The sequence below is a fragment of the Sceloporus occidentalis genome, unplaced genomic scaffold (assembly GCF_023333645.1).
Source record: "Sceloporus occidentalis isolate IW3139 unplaced genomic scaffold, rSceOcc1.0.p SCAF_346, whole genome shotgun sequence".
NCBI lineage: Eukaryota > Metazoa > Chordata > Lepidosauria > Squamata > Phrynosomatidae > Sceloporus > Sceloporus occidentalis.
Genome location: NW_028317326.1, coordinates 315001 through 333232, shown reverse-complemented (window position 1 = coordinate 333232; position 18232 = coordinate 315001). Strand labels below are relative to the sequence as shown.

The 18232-nt window shown below is 40.9% G+C and overlaps 1 protein-coding gene across 3 annotated transcripts in view; it reads right to left on the bottom strand.

Annotated features, from left to right (window-relative positions):
- LOC149274131 (segment polarity protein dishevelled homolog DVL-1-like) overlaps positions 1-18232 on the bottom strand; it is a 49751-nt gene continuing 31519 nt past the window's right edge. Inside the window, exons 5-15 of one of the 3 annotated variants that reach the window (XM_089505793.1) lie at positions 13598-13733; positions 12261-12354; positions 11965-12034; positions 11100-11239; positions 10093-10169; positions 9744-9811; positions 9280-9483; positions 7261-7392; positions 5585-5752; positions 4581-4787; positions 1-407 (exon numbers count right to left, since the gene is read on the bottom strand). In XM_089505793.1, coding sequence (XP_089361919.1) covers positions 1-407; positions 4581-4787; positions 5585-5752; positions 7261-7392; positions 9280-9483; positions 9744-9811; positions 10093-10169; positions 11100-11239; positions 11965-12034; positions 12261-12354; positions 13598-13733 — 1703 coding nt within the window. The remainder of the gene's footprint in view (positions 408-4580; positions 4788-5584; positions 5753-7260; positions 7393-9279; positions 9484-9743; positions 9812-10092; positions 10170-11099; positions 11240-11964; positions 12035-12260; positions 12355-13597; positions 13734-18232) is intronic. The other 2 variants (XM_089505790.1, XM_089505791.1) reach the window with 2 other exon arrangements.

The following is an 18232-nucleotide window of genomic DNA, read 5'->3' as shown; positions in this document are numbered from 1 at the left end:
TCACATGATGTCCACAAAGAATTCACAAGGGTTTCCCATGGCCTTCTGGAAAGACTGTCGGCTTCCGGTCAACTCTGGGGGAACGCTGCCAAGCTCGCGGACTGGAGGACCCACCTGGGAGCCTCCTGGGCCATATACCTTGCTCCCAATCTTCTGCAGGCTATAAAGAGGTGGGTGCCCTGGAGGACAGTGGGAATGATGGCTGCTGCGGTGGCTGCGTTCGCTTCGGGCCGCTGAGCTGTGACTCCTTTGGCTGTGTTGGCTTACAGGCCTCTCGCTTCTGCTTCCTCCATTGTGTGCGACACGATCGGAGCCACTGCCACTGCCAGTGGACTTTCTGTCTTTCTCTCGTCCAGATGACCTCTTTCCTTCTCGATTGCTCCGGCTGGAGCCACTGCTTTTGCTGCCTAATCAAATAAAAGTTAAAATAAATATATTAAAAATTGTTTCTCAATTGATAAAATATTAACGAGAAATTTGAGAAGCTTCAACAAGAGGAAGAAAATTAAAACCAAAGCAAAAATGGTGGCGGCTATAAAACTCTTTTGAACTTAAGGGCCGAGTGGACAATACAGAGATCTTGTGGCTTTCACCTTCCAAATGCATTATCGACACCACTTTGTCCTTATGCAGAGTATGGACGGTTATCGTAAAAGCTTACTTTCTATAGAACAAGGTTGTAACACAAGGGCAACTAGCTTATTAAAGATACATGCATCTCCCTTTTTCATCCAACCCATGGAGTAAAACTGAAGAGCAAATACTGTATGGATGATACATTTTCCGAAAACTGATAGGAATGTAATTTTAACTGTAAACTATTTGCGGTATATTCAGTAAACCAGTATGCGGCATATTCAGTATGTTTTCATGTGGATATGCGATCTAATCCCATTTCATTGATTGGACTCCAGGTTTGGTAACTCCTGACTCCAGTTAGCTTTTATTGAAGTCATCAACCTAGGGGTTCACATACTTTTTCAAACCCACACTGTGAATTTTTTAATGATGTATTCAATATGGAGAAGAATAATACATTCATTTGAGTGTTATTAATTAAAACCGATTGTGTTTGTTAATTTCTTTAACTTAGATGAACATTATATTTTTAAGGTTTTTCTTGGCTGGTGAAAAGCCTTTGCGTGAGAGCTTATCTATCAAGGACCTGTGGAACTGCTATGATGAGGAAAGATGGATAATGAAGATGAGGTGGGTTGGTCATGCACTGCCATGCACTTACGCCTACGAGCAATCTACTTTCAAATGTTAATGATTTATATGTATAGTACAATCCAAAAAATCGCTAGCATTCTACCTGCAGAATTCCACGAAGCTGCCCCAAAATCTTCAAAGGATATATTCGGGACAGCCATGATTATATCATTAGTGTATATGTAATTCACTATGACACCCTGACTTGTACCAACTTCTATGACACGTGAAGAAAATCAGAAGACATTTTTAGTAAACCATTTGCCGCTTGCCCTTTGCTATGTTTGCGCTAAACCAATATCATTTTAAAAGTTGGATAATTTAAATATATGGAAAAAATATACAGAAATATTTTCATAACCAAATCATTAGCCGTTTCTGAAATCTCTCTGTAATTTGGGGGAGGTCAGGATCGGCCACGCTGATAACGCCTAAAGCTTGCAGATGTAGAATTATCACGCCTGCTTCCCTGTTCACTAGGAAGAAAATGAATGTTCCAAGTTCTCACTTTTCTCCTGTACGTAGCGATGTGGATTACAGGTAATTGCTTTAATTCTTTGAAAGTCAGGCTTGGCTATTTTCTTGTAACCGCGTGAATGCAGATGTAAAAGGATTACGACCAGTTTCATGTAAACAGGTTTTCTTAGATCCGGATCAAAGTATATTACACTAATGACTCAGGCGGTGAGAGTGCACGAGTAGAGTGTTCACTTATTACTAATTGTGAGTTTGGGTCCAACTCTGCCCAATTCATCAGCTGGTGAGGCGTCTTGAGACCTGAGCCAAGAGGTTCAGATGGAGAGGTCAGTGTCTGATGTATTCCATGAGGACTCAACAAGATGTGAGTAACTTGCGTAAACATGAACGTTCTCAAACATTAAGACCCAGTAGCTTGGAGCTAGAGCTACCTACCTCAACCCTTAACCTCCTAACATACTTACATACTGCAGTTTGAATATGGGAATACTGGGAATCGGGTTGGGGTTATCATTGCATTTAGCAGGGTAACATTTCATGACGCGGGAAGAAGCCTGTCATCACTGGAGGAAGGTAGGGAATGTCCTAGGTGGGTGAAAGAGAGACTACAAGGATCCAAATGCGCATGCCATGAGTCTGGTGTCAGGGTCTGAGATTCACGCTTACCGAAAACCTAGATTGCTCCATTCCTTCCATGTATCCTTCAGTCTAATGCTTGCTCAACATAAAACAAGGGAATAACACAGTTACCAGTAGCACAGGACATATTGTCCCACATCTTCCTTACAAACAGAGCCAAAGTGGCGATCCTTGCAAATACTTAGACTCCCTGTGTTACATAGTTCCATGACTTGTACCCAGCTATTCATGCATTATATGACAGATTCATTATTAGATGATCCCACAATATCAGAAGGTGTTAAGAAGCTCACGAGCAGAAGAAGGGCAGGTCTCAAACAAGAGGGCATGATCTGCAATGGAAGGTGGAAGCTTGAGGTGTAACTTGCCAAAGTACTCATTACTGAAAAGGTGGTTGATACCTGGCCTTCCAGTGATGGTGTTAATGGGTAACAGAACGCGTTCAAATACTTTATTACATAAGCAACATATAAATACGCAGTTAGGGGGTTATGTGCAGACTTAGATAGTAAATTACAGGGCTGAGCATAACTTATGGTATTCCAACTCCTGGCAAGCCCAGGTAGACATCTCAGTTGTTTAAACAGAAGGTGGCATGTTAGGGACTACATAAAATCCGATTTCTACGGGTCACACAATATCTGAATGTGTTTTTAAATCATGCATTAATCCGACCTTGGCACTTGCTGAGCCCAATCTATATTTTTTAAATTACACATGCCAGGAATGGTAGAAAATATAAATAAAGTACTATGTAGGATAGGCAGCCAAGGTTTGACTCTCTACGTGGGTCTTTAGTAAGCCCTGAAATTGTAGGCAACCTCTGGCCATGTAAGCAGATACGTGAGTACGCATATTTGTACAGCACTACGGAATATGATGGATGGCACTATATAAAACAATCAATAATAATAATTTGTAACTGAAATACAAATATATCTCAATTTAATAATCACAATTTATTTCTAGCTCATGAAGTTTAAAGAATAAAGAAATTGATTAACAAACTGTTGCCATTTTAAACTGGACAGACATGTGATATTGATGAAATATTGATGACCTGACGAGTTAGAACATTTTAGGGACTTCTTCAATAAATACACTTTTTTTTTTTTTAGAAGCCTTTTGTGTGTGTGTGTATATATGTGTGTGTGTGTGTGTGTGTGTGTGTGTGTGTGTGTGTGTATGTATGTATATGTGTATACGTATATGTGTGTGTGTATATATATATATATATATATGTATATATATATATATATCTGTGTATGTATATATATATTTATAAATAAGGGAAGTGGGCGAGGGGATACAATTAGGTCTTGGCACGTAGGATTGATGTCATTGTTCACAGTGTGGGAGATAGAGTTATAGGAAAGGTGGAGAACACAAATGGGCAGGGGTTTCTTTGTTGTCTATTTCCTGGAATAATGGAGTCAAAGGTCCAAGAAGTGAAAGGTCAGGTAATTACTTGAGCGTGAAAGGAAGACTGGGATGAAATCTCTCATTCAAATCCTATCAATCTTACCTTTCCAACAGGAGGGGCCAGGAATAGAGAATGAATGTAGAGGGGTTAATGCACGCGATGAAGGTGTATCTGAAACTTTGAAGAGCAATGTTAAATAATTACTTAATGTGGGCAGGAGGGGTTTAACTATGAGATCAGTGGATAAAATGGTCATAGAGTTGGGTCACTGCAGGCATCATGGATGGCAGCAGGTCCACTCCAGGCTGACAGCCCTCTTCTCGGTAAGGACACCCTGGGAAAGGACATTGGTGTTTATTGCTGGAACCCCTCTAGAGGTTCATGAGTTGCTCGCATGGGACAGCAGTCCTGTTCTTATCCAGCGCTACCAGCAAACAGCCAAAGCTTTGGGGAACGTGGTGCATACGTTTTTAGCATTCAGTCGTACTTTTAACATCGCCCTGGATCACGGATTTTCCACAAGTGTCCCCAATTATAACCTTTACAGAGAAAATAGGCTACTGAGACCCCTTCAAGCACAGCTCTGCTGTCTGAAAGTATTTTTAACTTCCCTATACGCTATGAAGGGCCATCCCTGGTGAGCTTCTGCTACAAGAAGAGCTTAATTTGCCATGTATAATGCATAGTTAAATAAGGGAGATGACTGACAGGTCCCAGTATGGCGGAATGGTTTGGCCGACATATGTTGAATGGAATGGAGTTGATAGTAACATGCTTCCCCAGGGAGATCCTACCGTGTAGAAGAGCTCATTGTATTTTGCTTGCTTACCTTCGCTGTGCTGGCTCCCTGCACTTCCGCTGCCGTAGCTGAATCCTGGCTCTTGATATGTTGGCGGGAAGCAAGGTGGCGCTAGAGGATACTGGTAAGGATACCCCTGACCTAACGGCCAAGGTGCGCCCGGGTGCGGGAGGGGGGCAAGAGTGTCCTGATCAGATGTACCACTGGAGCCATCATTCAGATTCAGCGCTGCCACATCTGATAAAGAAAAGCAAACGGCATTTATTATTGTATATATTTAAAAATGTGTGGTTTAGGGAAAAGTAATTTTTTTTGATAAATAGTGTCATTAATGTTATTATAAGAACACAAAAATACTGCCGACTGTCGAGATTCTTTACATTTCCATTTAGCAACCCCACAACTAATTTAATATATATATATATATATATATATATATATATAAAATTATCTACAGCGTCGCAATGTAATCTATAAAAGAACCAGAGAGAGCACTCAGCTATCATACGCATCACAGTGTCCCTTTAAATCTTTGTAACAAACATACAATGTTCCATTAAATAACTTTATATAATAGCCAACTGCATGAATGTCATTTTTTTTGCCTTGACTCCATGTCTTTAAAATATAGCATTTTTTAACTGGCAAATGATTAATATTTACTGAGCATGATGGGACTTGTATACAGCACTACGGAATATGATGGATGGCACTATATAAAACAATCAATAATAATAATTTGTAACTGAAATACAAATATATCTCAATTTAATAATCACAATTTATTTCTAGCTCATGAAGTTTAAAAAATGTTTTAAAAATACTGCCGACTGTCGAGATTCTTTACATTTCCATTTAGCAACCCCACAACTAATTTAATATATACATATATATATATATATATATATATATATATATATAAAATTATCTACAGCGTCGCAATGTAATCTATAAAAGAACCAGTTTATACAAAAATCTGTTTTAATGAGCCATACAAAGACTTCTTCGGGAAATGTCAGTGTAAATAAACTTACTAGCACATAGATCTCCGAACACGTAGTAGCACTGCTCGGAGAAGGTGATTTTGTTGACTGTGTGTCTGAGGTAGCCGTGTTTTAACATGCTGCTGGCATACTTTCTGGCCTCTCGGCGCTCTTTGAAGCCTTCGACACGCGTGTACAGCCAGTCCACCACATCAGCCCCTGCAGACAATCACACGCAAGACAAAGAGCTTGAGACAAGAAGCAAAGAACGCGTTAACAAAGCACACGCGCCCAATAAAGGAGGGTTGGGTAACGCGGATGATCTTCTATCACTCCGGCAAGCGAGTACAGGGTGAGGGAACGGTACAACAACAGCTGCGGGCTAACACAGGTCACCCCCGGTTTATTGGCTGCCACCATTGCCAAAAGGGACACACCAGCATCCCAGGCAGGCTCATCAACAGACAGACTTTGTAAGTAAATCACTTACCTTTATGAGAAGCTGCAGCTTCAGAATTGTAACACCCTTTTTTAACCTTAGGGAGAATCTGCAGCTTCAGAGCAGCAGCTCTCTGCCTCCTCCATGGGTCTCGACACTGTGCTTGAAGCAGCCAATCAATGGCAGGAAAGCACCAGCGCTGAAATCAGTGGGAGCACTTTCCACGCATGTGTGGGTCTCATCAGACCTCTCCCCTTGCGACATTCGCCAAGCCAGTGCAAGAGCTGACCGACTATGGGGGATTTTACAGAATCCCGCCACGCATTCAAGGGGACACCACATAAATTCAGAGAGAGCACTCAGCTATCATACGCATCACAGTGTCCCTTTAAATCTTTGTAACAAACATACAATGTTCCATTAAATAACTTTATATAATAGCCAACTGCATGAATGTCATTTTTTTTGCCTTGACTCCATGTCTTTAAAATATAGCATTTTTTAACTGGCAAATGATTAATATTTACTGAGCATGATGGGACTTGTATGCCACAACAGCTGCCATGAGACTGATTGCCTATGCCTTCCCATATATTTAATTACACATTTCAATTATCTCACTGCTGACTTCTCATTTGAAGTACACTTGAGTACAAAAAGTTAATCAAACAAGCTGTGTCTTTGGTTTTACATACTCGCTAGTTAATTGATACGTATTTGCTGGGATTCTCCGGTCAGCTTCCTCAGGGTTTACATTTAATTATGAATGGTCACGCTTGTTTAAACCTTAACTAGCCACGGGGCAAGTTCACTGTGTGATCAATAGTTATTTGTAAATGTCATTCTAATGGATATCTACAGTTCTCTAAATGTTATCTGCCTAATACACTGAATAAAGAACTATCTATCTATCTGTAGCTATCTACCTATATCTATCTATCTATCTATCTATCTATCTGTATCTATATCTATCTACCTGTATCTATCTACCTGTATTTATCTATCTATCTGTCTATCTATCTGTCTTTTATAATAGACACCTATGAAAATGCTGCACAATGTGCATGTACCAGAAGCACTCTCGTGGAGCATTTTCTTGCCAGTAAAGCAATCAAGGCTGGCACAAAAATTCAAAGTGTGGAGATATGCTGCAGCTTCTCCTTAAGTAAGTACTTTTTTTCCTACAGGTTTAACAAAAGCATATTAAATGGCTTGCATAGTACTTTAATCCGTATTCTCCATCGGTGGAGCAATATGTGCTGTAGTTCTATTACAGAAGCAGACGTACCTATAACTGCATTGGCGATTGTAATTTTCAGCCACATGCGGTCCCGGATCTCCAGCCCGGAATCTGGCAGCTGCATTACTTTCACTATGGTGGCCATGTCACTCTTCACGGACAATGGAGATTCCTCCAGTTCTGAAATAAAAAGACAAATGCATTTATTATAAAATAGTCTAGATTTGGGGTAAAGCCAAGGCCAGCTTTTACATCAGACAATGCAAGGAGGAACAAATTACCATGAAATGATCTAAGCTATTGCCCCAAAGAGCATGCACGTTAAAAGCAAACAAGTATTTGGGGTTGGCAGCCAATCACTTAGATGAAGCCCAACGCACTCTGTCAAGAATTCCTGTCTAGGTTGAAGAGTCAAGTAAAATTACTGGAAACTGCTGGAAAAATTTTAAAATACACAGCCAATGGTTATGGTCTACTGATATAGCCACCAAATGGATGGGTTTATAGGAGAGATGTAGTTACAAGATGGAAATTTGGCTCTAGGTAACCCATGTGCTACCAAAACTAATCCACCAACACCACAAACCTCCACAAAGACCATGCAGACTGATTAAGGGCTTTATGGCCAAAGTAGACGGGCCAAATGGTTCCATGTTTCTGTGTTAATTCACTTTGCCCATCATGGACAATCCCAGTATTCCCCTAATATATATTCTGAACTGCTCTGTTGTATAATAAGATTCACGAGTCATCAGCAATCCCATCACACTGGTTTGAGGGCCTTCCTTTGTAACATGCGATGCATGAAACCAATACTCAATAAAATAACAAAAGACCCACTACCCATTAAGTGGGAGAAATCATGAGATGATACACGAGTGGACAACGTCTCTCCGAGGGTTACAATGTCAATAAGAAAGTCCAGGCTAATAAATGGAAAAACGATACACCCCTCGCCTCTTTGGCTAACATCAAAAAGATTACTCAAGCCCTTTCATGAGGAACAGGAGGATCTTCTGAAGGAGGTGAAAAGGTAGTGCTGGGGGAAGAGGTTACTTGACACCAGCTGAACAAACATAATAGATACCCATATATCAATCTACCACTCACGACAGACCATGAAACACAATAACGCTAAAGAACTCCATAAACATTCTTAAAGAGGACCTGTCACAGCTTCCACCGGGTTCTGGTCAAGTTATTTACGCATGACGACTCAAATAAATAATAACTCAACTGCTGAAAAATAAGGGATATGTAATGAGCGTACCTGGGAACTCTCTTAAAAAAATAGGTAATACGGAAGGCACATGCGCGGGGACAACCCTTTCCTGTTTCTTATTGGAGACAGGGGCATGTCTATGGAGGCGGAGCTAGACACACATGAGGCGGGGCTTACCCCCCATAACAATTTAAAGTCAAGGGGAGCGGGCAGGATCAAGGTAGGGCACGGGTGTATTCAGCGGGGCCAAATGTCGCTGGTGCGATGTCGAGAGCCGCTCATGATTCCACAGAGACTCGTTGAATGCACGTGGGTTTGTAATGAACGTTCCATTAAATATATGTTGGGACTTGAAGGTTAAAATAATAATAAACATTTCTGTTTATTCTTCCATTGTCTCTGCTTTAACACAGCTGGACTGTTTTTAGGCCACAAGAATCCATGATGGATATTCAAGTATTGGCATGTCTAGCTTGTGATAATATCCCGCAACGAGGAATTGCATTAAACATGAAACGTTTACGGTTACAGTTCGATTATTGCATGACGGGTATCTGCAGATAGAAAGTAGTACACTGAGTACAAGGAGTGATAAACAACATGTCAGACAATTAATACCACGAATGTGTTACGTTCACCGTTATATTGTCATATATGTCAGAGACTCAGTACGTAAATGTCCACGTGTGCGCCTTCTAGTCTACATGGGTAGATCACACACAGGCTAGGATTTAAAAAAATCGCTTTGCCCGGTTGATCGATATATCTGTGTGTGTATATGGGTACACTGCTGCCCCTTAGCAGGGTCGGTTCTGCCCAGAGTAGGGGGCTGCAGTGTGACTTACTTTCCGACTCAGGTATAGAGCTTGTTAATGAGGAGCTGGTGCATGTGATGATGCTCATGGAGGGGCTCATACCGTAACGGGGGTACGTTCCCGTCAGGGCTGAGGTATGAGTGATCCAGGCAGCCGGGTCTATCGGCCTCACGGGCTCCGCTGTGAAAAAAAAAAGAAGAAAACAATCAGGGGCTGACCATCGTTGCGGATGCAGAATGTATCGTACATCATAAAAAGTGACACTGTGGGTATGTGTAGACAGGTGAGCCAACGCGGGCTCATCAAGAGTGTAAGGGCGTGAGCCGAAGACACGTAAAGTCTGATATGGGTAGCTTGTATCCCCTACCGTGATGGGCTTTTGCATTGAACTGATATAGACGTATAGAGTATGATAACCTGTAGCATTTAATAGGTTATAGTTCTCGCTTCAGTGTCTTAGACGAGTGGATACATGAAAATGTATTATCACTTACCTCGAGGAATTGTGAAGTAGCTTCTTGGAGTGGGATCCCAGCATTTGGCTACCGTTAGACTAATTGGCCTTAAAAAAAAAAGCATTACTGTTAATTATTTGGCTCCAGCGTCATCTGCATAATTCAACAGCTCCCTCATTAAATACTCCACACTTTTTGAAGACGCCACAAAGAGAGTTGGATATAAAATGTGGCCTCCAATGGTTTGGTTTTTTTTTACAGAGAAACTATTAAGCACTGTACATATTAATCATTCTACTGTAATACGTATTTAATATTATAATATAACATAATATATATAATACGTTAACACGGCCTCCCCGTCCATCGTTATGGAGCACAGACTCACCCCGGTTTGGAGACTATCTCCCGTAGGACTCTCACCGCATCATCGTTGCTCATGTTCTCAAAGTTGACATCATTAACCTGCAAGAACCAGACAACGGCTTGTAACAAAATGACTCTAAGATCCCATTAATCATAACCGGAGAGTCCTAACCATTCTCAGCCTTCATGACATTGACATGGTTAATATTACTCGGTATAAGCAGAGGTGGTAATGCTCCGTCTAGAGCCATGCCTGAGTGTAAGATGAAAGGTAGCAAGGCTTTTGTCACCAGTTTTGATTGCTTTTCATTTAGCTGCACCTTCTAAAAACCTTAAATGTAAATATTGTATGACATTTCGGAAAAAAAATGAAAATGTCCGATGTAATGTTTGGACCGGGCGGTTACTGAAGTGACGCTGCAGATAACATCCTTATCCCCGTCCCCATCGTGATTAGTACGGGGTGGATGATCGGTCCGGCTCTGATAGCGAGTCAGTTGCAGGGCACAGCTATTCCTTCAATGTATTTAAAGATTGAGATCTGCTCCAGGAGAGTCCGGCTGCGTTTAGGTGAAGATCATTCTGTTTTAATTCTCCTGGTTATATAATAACGCCAGGCCACCGAAGGTTACTAAGAAGCCAGCCACAGATCTCACGACTAATGGAACGGTCACAGGGTAGTGACGGGGATTCCGTAAGGGATGAGGAGTTCAGGGATGTAAAGGATTATGATGTAATGATGTGATAAGTGAGGTTAATTGGGTAGTGTACATAAAGAACAATCCAGTGTCAAAGTCTTAAATGTTATCTTCTCACCACAGCAACCAATGGAGCATTTCATTGGCTGCTATGATGATGATACCACTGTTAACATATTGCATCAGAATTGCCCTTTATAAGTAACCCCTATTGAGTTTAAGTCACAGAGCATTTAACTAATGAGGTACACAACCGAAGAGACAAAAATAGTGGTAGAATGATGCTTCACAGGCGGTTGCGCATGTTCCTGACTCGATACAGGGAACATACCTGGAGTAGCATGTCTCCCGGCTCAATGCGGCCATCGGCTGCCACTGCTCCTCCTTTCATAATAGACCCGATGTAAATGCCTCCGTCCCCGCGGTCGTTGCTTTGCCCAACAATACTGATACCTAAGAAGTTGTACTTTTCTGGTGGAAAAGGAAAAAAAAAGTTCAGAAGTCATTAAATGAGATACTTCAACAAGACGGGTGAACGTTGGAGATGAACATGTCCACTTTAGGTATTTGAGATGCAGAATGTCTGCAATTATTCCATTTAAAAAGTGATGCTAAAAATGTATACATTAATTTTAAAGGATTTCTGGGGTTTTTTTTAATTAAAACTAAACAATATTATGCAATATAAGACAATTAGATGAATTCATTTCTCCTGAAGTGTTAATTCTTTGTCTATAAATAATCTGGAGACTGAGGAATTCCCAGGGCATCACTACGTCGGATGCGATTCCCGTTTCTTTAAATGCGGTTTTCTCCTTTACTGTTTTGGGTGAGTTTATAGTTAACAGAATGAGTGAGAATCTCTGTCAAACAAACATATTTTGGATGAAATGCGTCCAAAGTAATTGAATTTACTGCTTAGTGTACGGGAGAAAGTAGACAAAAGATAAAATAAAAAAATTGGTTTCTACAGAAATACACAGTTGGTGATATTAATGGCCTACATGACGTAGAGTAGTGATGGAGCTGCACCTATCAGTAATGTTACATAAAATTCTTTACTAATGTGCTAAAATCGCACAGAGCATATATTCTTTGGACCAGCATCACGAGAGATGTAGTCGTGATACTTTTAGTTGTGATAGTTGTGATACCTGCACAAACCCGGTCAGCTTGTAGAAAGTGGAGCTTCTTACCCATATTTAGCGTGACTGTGATAATATTCAGGGACATGGTGGAGTCTGTGATGCTGCTCAAAGATGACGACTGCAAGGAAGAACCATAAAATATTCAGAACAATAGATGCGCACGTATTAACCCTCCAGAAACTGGATCTTTCTTACTGCGGTAGTGCAATAAATGCACCCCGCAGGGCGATCTGTGCTGACATTCGGGCGTATTCACTAAACGGGGAGTCTGCGGAACATTTCAACTACCTGACTCTGCTGTGCATATTAAAGGGTTAACGATTACTGAAATAGCCGTGACTTACCCGATCGATCTGACGCATTTTGTGCTTCCGCCGCCTCCGCTTGTGTTTGCGGATAAGCCGGGAAGATGTGCTCTGCTCCGTGGAGCTACTTAACCTACACACAGAAAAGCGTGAAAATTAGTAACAATGAAAAAAACCACCATATCAACGCTAAATCTGATCATAATTCCCAGTGCTTAGGTCACGATTGGATGGACGCCATATAAAATATTTTGTGGGACCACATCTGCACCTCCGGCCTAAACAACCATCATGGCCGCCATGGGCCCAGTAACTCTTTTCCAGGTGGAATTATGGTAGCCAGAGCTTGTTCTGATGAACTCCTAGATACTTGTATCATTTCCTTTGCCGCTGTAATATTTATTTTGTCTATTCTTTAAAGTTTTTGGTTTTTTTTGCTGTCGGCCCATAATTGAGAACCTGCCCTTTCTATCTGTTATGAAACTTTCCTAAACTACATTGCATCAAAGTCAGCGTGGATTAAGAGCGTACGCAGTCGTTGACAGGTCATTTAGACCTTTCATTCATCTGTCAGGGTTGAGACTAATATCCAAAGCAAACCTGCTCTCAAAACACGCACACACCCTCCGCTTGTAATATGCTTCAGACATGGCGCCCCGGGGAAGGTGGTTTCATCTGAGGGTGCTTCAATTGCAACATGAAAAACGGAGCTCTAAGAAGCGATGACAGGCAGGAACCAATGAAAAAGATACATCTTAACCCAAACTATACCGACTTCCCAAGTCTTTACCTGCACTCGTCACATTCCTGCTTGTTTTGGATACAGAACAAACACGGTAAGAGTTGGCTCATCTCAACAACGTCTACAGATGTCTCCATCTGCTGCCAGATTTTTGGACAGATATCATTCTCATATTACGTTAATTTAACGTCTTTATATTTTAACATATTCAGGTTGGTTGGTACACACATTCTGAGGACGGCATCACCTGCAGCGTTTAATTACCTGTTTGATTGTAATGATTCGATATCTATCACATTGAACCCAAAATATCTTCTGAGCTTAAGCTTTTTTTATTTTAATTCATAGCTGGTAAAGGTTGGAATTTATGGTACATTTTGTGATAAGTTGATTTGACATGTAAATACTAGGGTCTCTTATTCCATTTAGAATCATTTTTTTTGTATCAAAGGCAGTATTTTGGTTAATTTACACAATGTGGGATAAAGGTGGATGTGATCCATAACAAATTGGACATCTACAGTCTCCCCAGACCTGATGCAGCTGAGACGTAGGAGGTTGGTTGAACGCGATAAGAACAGGGTTCGGAAAGTTAAGTCCAAGAAGTTCCTCCATCAATATGAAGTCATCCTACCTGCTTGTGTTCTCATCCTCATCAGAGTCCACAAAGCTACTGGTCTCTAATTCACTGCTCATCACGGTGGACGCGCTGTCATATCCTCCTGCATCCCGAATCCTCTCCAGTTTGGGGTGTCCATTAATTCTGGGAACTAAAAGGGAGAAGAAAAATAAGGAAAAAAAAGCCATTAAAGGTAAAAACTTTTGAGATCATACAAGGAAAAAACAGGAACTACACCCAGCACTCAGATCCCATCGATAGAGGAAAAGAAATAATACTCTCTCACTTATATCTTTCCTTTCATCAATGAAAAATGGATGCTACGGATAGTGGCAAACAACAAAGATGGGAAAGGTTGGGGCGTTTAATCAAAATAATAAACGCTGTCGGTTCCGGGCTGTTTGATCTGGGACGCGGGGACCGTAGAGGTAGGAACATATTTCGTTCAGACACCCCCAGCCCCCTCTGCTACCTGTAACTCAATACATCTCTCTAAATGCTTGGAGTGCGGCGGGTGACCCGGCACAAAGCCATGCTCACTCCTTTCTGGCTCAATTATAGTTGACATTTCCCCTTTAATCAAAGTTGGCATCACCGGCTTTAGAAATCAGGGGACAAAAAAGGCCGTAAAGAAAAAATGTTTCAAAAATAATTTCTAGCATCCAAACCAATGTGTCAATGTTTTTTAAACATATATATTCATAACATAACAAATATATATTCTGTTGCAAGGTTTGAAAAGTCGTTTAACCAACACAGTAACCCAACAGAATGGAATCAAAAGGACAATGCCATTAGCTAGTATGGTGATAAGACCACTTTTCACATTTTGCTACATAATCCCTTTTTTATACAAAACCGCAGGTGTGAGAGATCTAGAGCACCATTAAAAAAACCAACAGGATGGCCTTAAAGTGTGCCCTGGTCCTGCACATGATGGGACACGTGTGTCGTGTTTACCATAATGGGAAGCATCGTTACTAAAAACTTCTTCTTCCAGGGTAAGACCCTGGAGATAGCATCGGGGCACAGCCAATCCGAGCCGAAAATGTAGCCATTAGGTTTAAGTCATTTCTTAAAGTTACTTTATGGGGTTCTGGATCAGCTTATGTTTTTTTTGAAGAGAGTGCACAGAGTTTTCTTTTTTACTTTGATCAAATTCAACCCAATGTGTTCAAATATAACTCGATAACCAAAACCGAGCCCTACATGAAATACACATTCCCCAAAAATATGGCATTATACAATATATTATATTTTTATAATTAGTACATATTTATTCAGGTTATATACAGAATATTTGCTTACAATAAAGCTATGGTTACTAGAAGCAGATCATTAACCACGATTTCGGATGTACCCACAAAGACTACACGCCTTTAAAGACCGGTCGTGACAAAATCAACCCCAATCGTTAATTATTCTCCATGTAAACAGTGATGAAGGCTTATCGAGACGCGTACCGTGACATATAATGATGATAGCCATCATCCCTTTGACGAGGAAACGTAATATTCTACGACGGTGTAAAATTCTAGAGCAAATTGGTTTATCACGGAGCTGTAGCTTCTGATCTCTCTCCAGTAAAGGCACAGAACAGGGACTACGTGCCTTTCATCTGCGGCTCGGATAACCACTTTCACGCAAAGCTAAACAATTCCTAATCTGATATTCCGGAATCTTCACGCCCGCATTTCATGTCCCCCCCCATCGTCGGATCTTTGAATCTATATGAGATGTCAAACAAAGACAGCTAAACCGTATCACCCGCCCGTATGGCTTGACATTCCTGGTATACATTGTGCATACTGGAGAAACATAGCTTTGTTGGGCTGATGCTTATTCGTTGCTGTTTATATAGCACAAAAAAATACAGCAGGCTTATATAGATATATACACTACCGTTCAAAAGTTTGGGGTCACTTAGAAAGTTCCTTGTTTGTGAAAGAAAAGCAAATGTTGTCCATGAAAATAACATGAAATGGATCAGAAATACAGCGCAGACGGGGTTAATGTTTTAAATGCCTTGTGGCTAGAAAGTTTTTTATGGGATATATTCAAAGGCGCGCAGGGACCCTTTATCACTCCCATCACTCCTATCACTCCCATCACTCCTGTGTTCCAATGGCAGGTTGTGTCCGCTGATCCAAGTTTAAGTTTAAAAGGCTAATTGATCGTTAGAAAACTATTTTGCAATTATGTTACAGCCAGAAATGTCCTTGTTTTCCATGAAAACTTCTTATACTCCAAAAATCAGAAACATGTCATCTATATGTAGTTTATGGTCCTACTCAAAATCATTTAGCTTCTCACACCAGTTACCCCCAAATCTCTGCTCATTTATAATTGGTGTCCCCAGTTAAAGGAAACATCTAATATTATTAATATGATACATTTTATTTATATAGCGGCAACAATTTCTGCGGCGCTTTCTACAGTCCATAAGAAGTTATAAAGAAATATAAAAAAAAACATATGTGCACCGTTTATAAGGTTTATCGGCCATTGGCTGATGGTAGCCCCAATTGTCACGGTTCCGTTGCCTTCCCCAGCTGGTGCTTTATTTTATATTATTCCTTTCTCTCTCTGACATAGCCCCCGGCTTAAGAGAATCTGTATTGGTAAACTGCACACGTTCCCCTTACGCTGGGATTTTCGCTTGCTACAGGGTTTGTGCTTTTAATTTTATTTTTTTTCTGCAGTAAGAGAAAAAAAAAAAATTTCTTCTCCAAAATGTTAATGTTCGCATTGGTCGGAATAGACGAGAGTTTGTACCTTTATCAGTAAGCCACATAGATTTGTCCCCAAGTATCTATAAGTGAATATTCAGTCACATGAAAAGTCTCAGTAAAACCTTACCCTGTACCCCTTCTAACTACACCCCAAAAAACAAAAGTGCCCCCCCTTAGTCAATGGAGTTTATCATGAGCAGCGACATAACATAACCTCGTGATCCGCATACCATCATGTATGGAATATGGAATGTGACTATATGAGCCAAACAGCACCTATAGAAACATTTGTAGATTCTAGAATAAGATTCCATTCGAACGAAATACAATATACGCCGGCCAATGGAAATAGTTAGCAAATATATCGCTAAACTTTTGTTCTGTCCAACATTTGCCCAACACATCAACAGTAATTAGGGAGTTAAAATGAAAGGTGAAATTTGACCGAAGATCGTTTAGCATGCGGGTATTTTTGTGGGATAATCAGATTACCGGTTATTCAGCGTTAACATGCATTCTAAAATCAACCGTATGGTATTCAGAAGACTCAAGCCATGACTTGTTTCTTTGCGCTGGGATACATGGGTTGAGTTTGTCATCCTGATGCCTCTGGACTAACAGGAACTGCTGAGATTAAATGATTGTACGTTCGCAGCTATACCTTTCAAAAGTGTTTATATTCAGCCTGTATTTACCAAAGTTCCCAAACTTCTATTCGGCACAAATTTACTAAACTGCATATTCTTTTTTAATCCTTGTCTTTCTCACGTATTCTGATCTCGGACCTTATGGTATAAATATCACCGACCGTATGGATCAGGAAGTGATCCAAAAGACCTTCTGAGATGTATCTAAGTAGAGAAATTGTCAGCTTTAGCCATTGCTCCGATAAATCACAAGTCATCTTGAGTTAAGGACCATTTTCTGCAATGTAAACCCAATCTTAGTAACTAAATCAGCTCACACGCAATCGGTCACAAAACACTAACCCCATAACTTGAGTTCCAATGAACCCTGGCAGGTCCAGCTGTGGAGTCCAGGCCGAGTTTGGCCAAAGTGTATCTTCTGACTACTTAACCTGTACTTAGCTGATTAGTTACCCACGATCTTCACGTATCTGGTCAAACCCAACGGCGCACCGTTTCTGTACAGCGTAGGCAGCTGACCTAGAAACATGCCCGGAATGGGTTAATTTCTCGGTTCTAATGGAGACCTGAAACATAAGCAGCCTCGTGCACACGCGGTAATAGTTTTTCCTCCCTCGGTGTGTTTTCACACCTGTAATTGAAAGCACTAAATACAAAGAAATGAGGAGGGGGATGCTGGCACTGGTCATTATCTGCTGGTATGCGGCCAGGTGATTACGTTTGTCTAGCCTATGGCTATTTAAGTTTACATACTATACATCTGTGCGACTACAAGCCACGAGAAGATGTCCTGACATCCTCATGAAGGACGAAAGCCGAAATAATGGTTGACTAGTGAAGAACGGGAGATAGCGTTAATACGCTGTGTCTTTTGTGTAGAAACACATCACTAAGCTTTTCTAACTTCCAAACGCTAACAGAGAGGCGTTCCGCATACATGGATACATCAGGAATTACGCCGAGGGGTTAATTCATATTTGATCCAAAACATGCTGGTACGGGCATCATTTTAGTAGGGAAGCCATGTTGGTCAATCTTTCCAGGATACATCTCAGGTCGCCTTCTGCCCGGCAGTTTGCGGAACCAACTCATAGAAGGGACCTTATACAAAGGACAAAATAAGATGCTAATCTCCAGTCCTCGAGGGCCACAAACAGGCCAGGAATTCTGTGTATCCCTGTCCGAAAGTAGCTTAATTGATTTTCAATTGAGATACCTACGTTCAAGGGATCTCCTGTTTTCTGTCCTCAAGGACTGGAGTTGTGCACCCC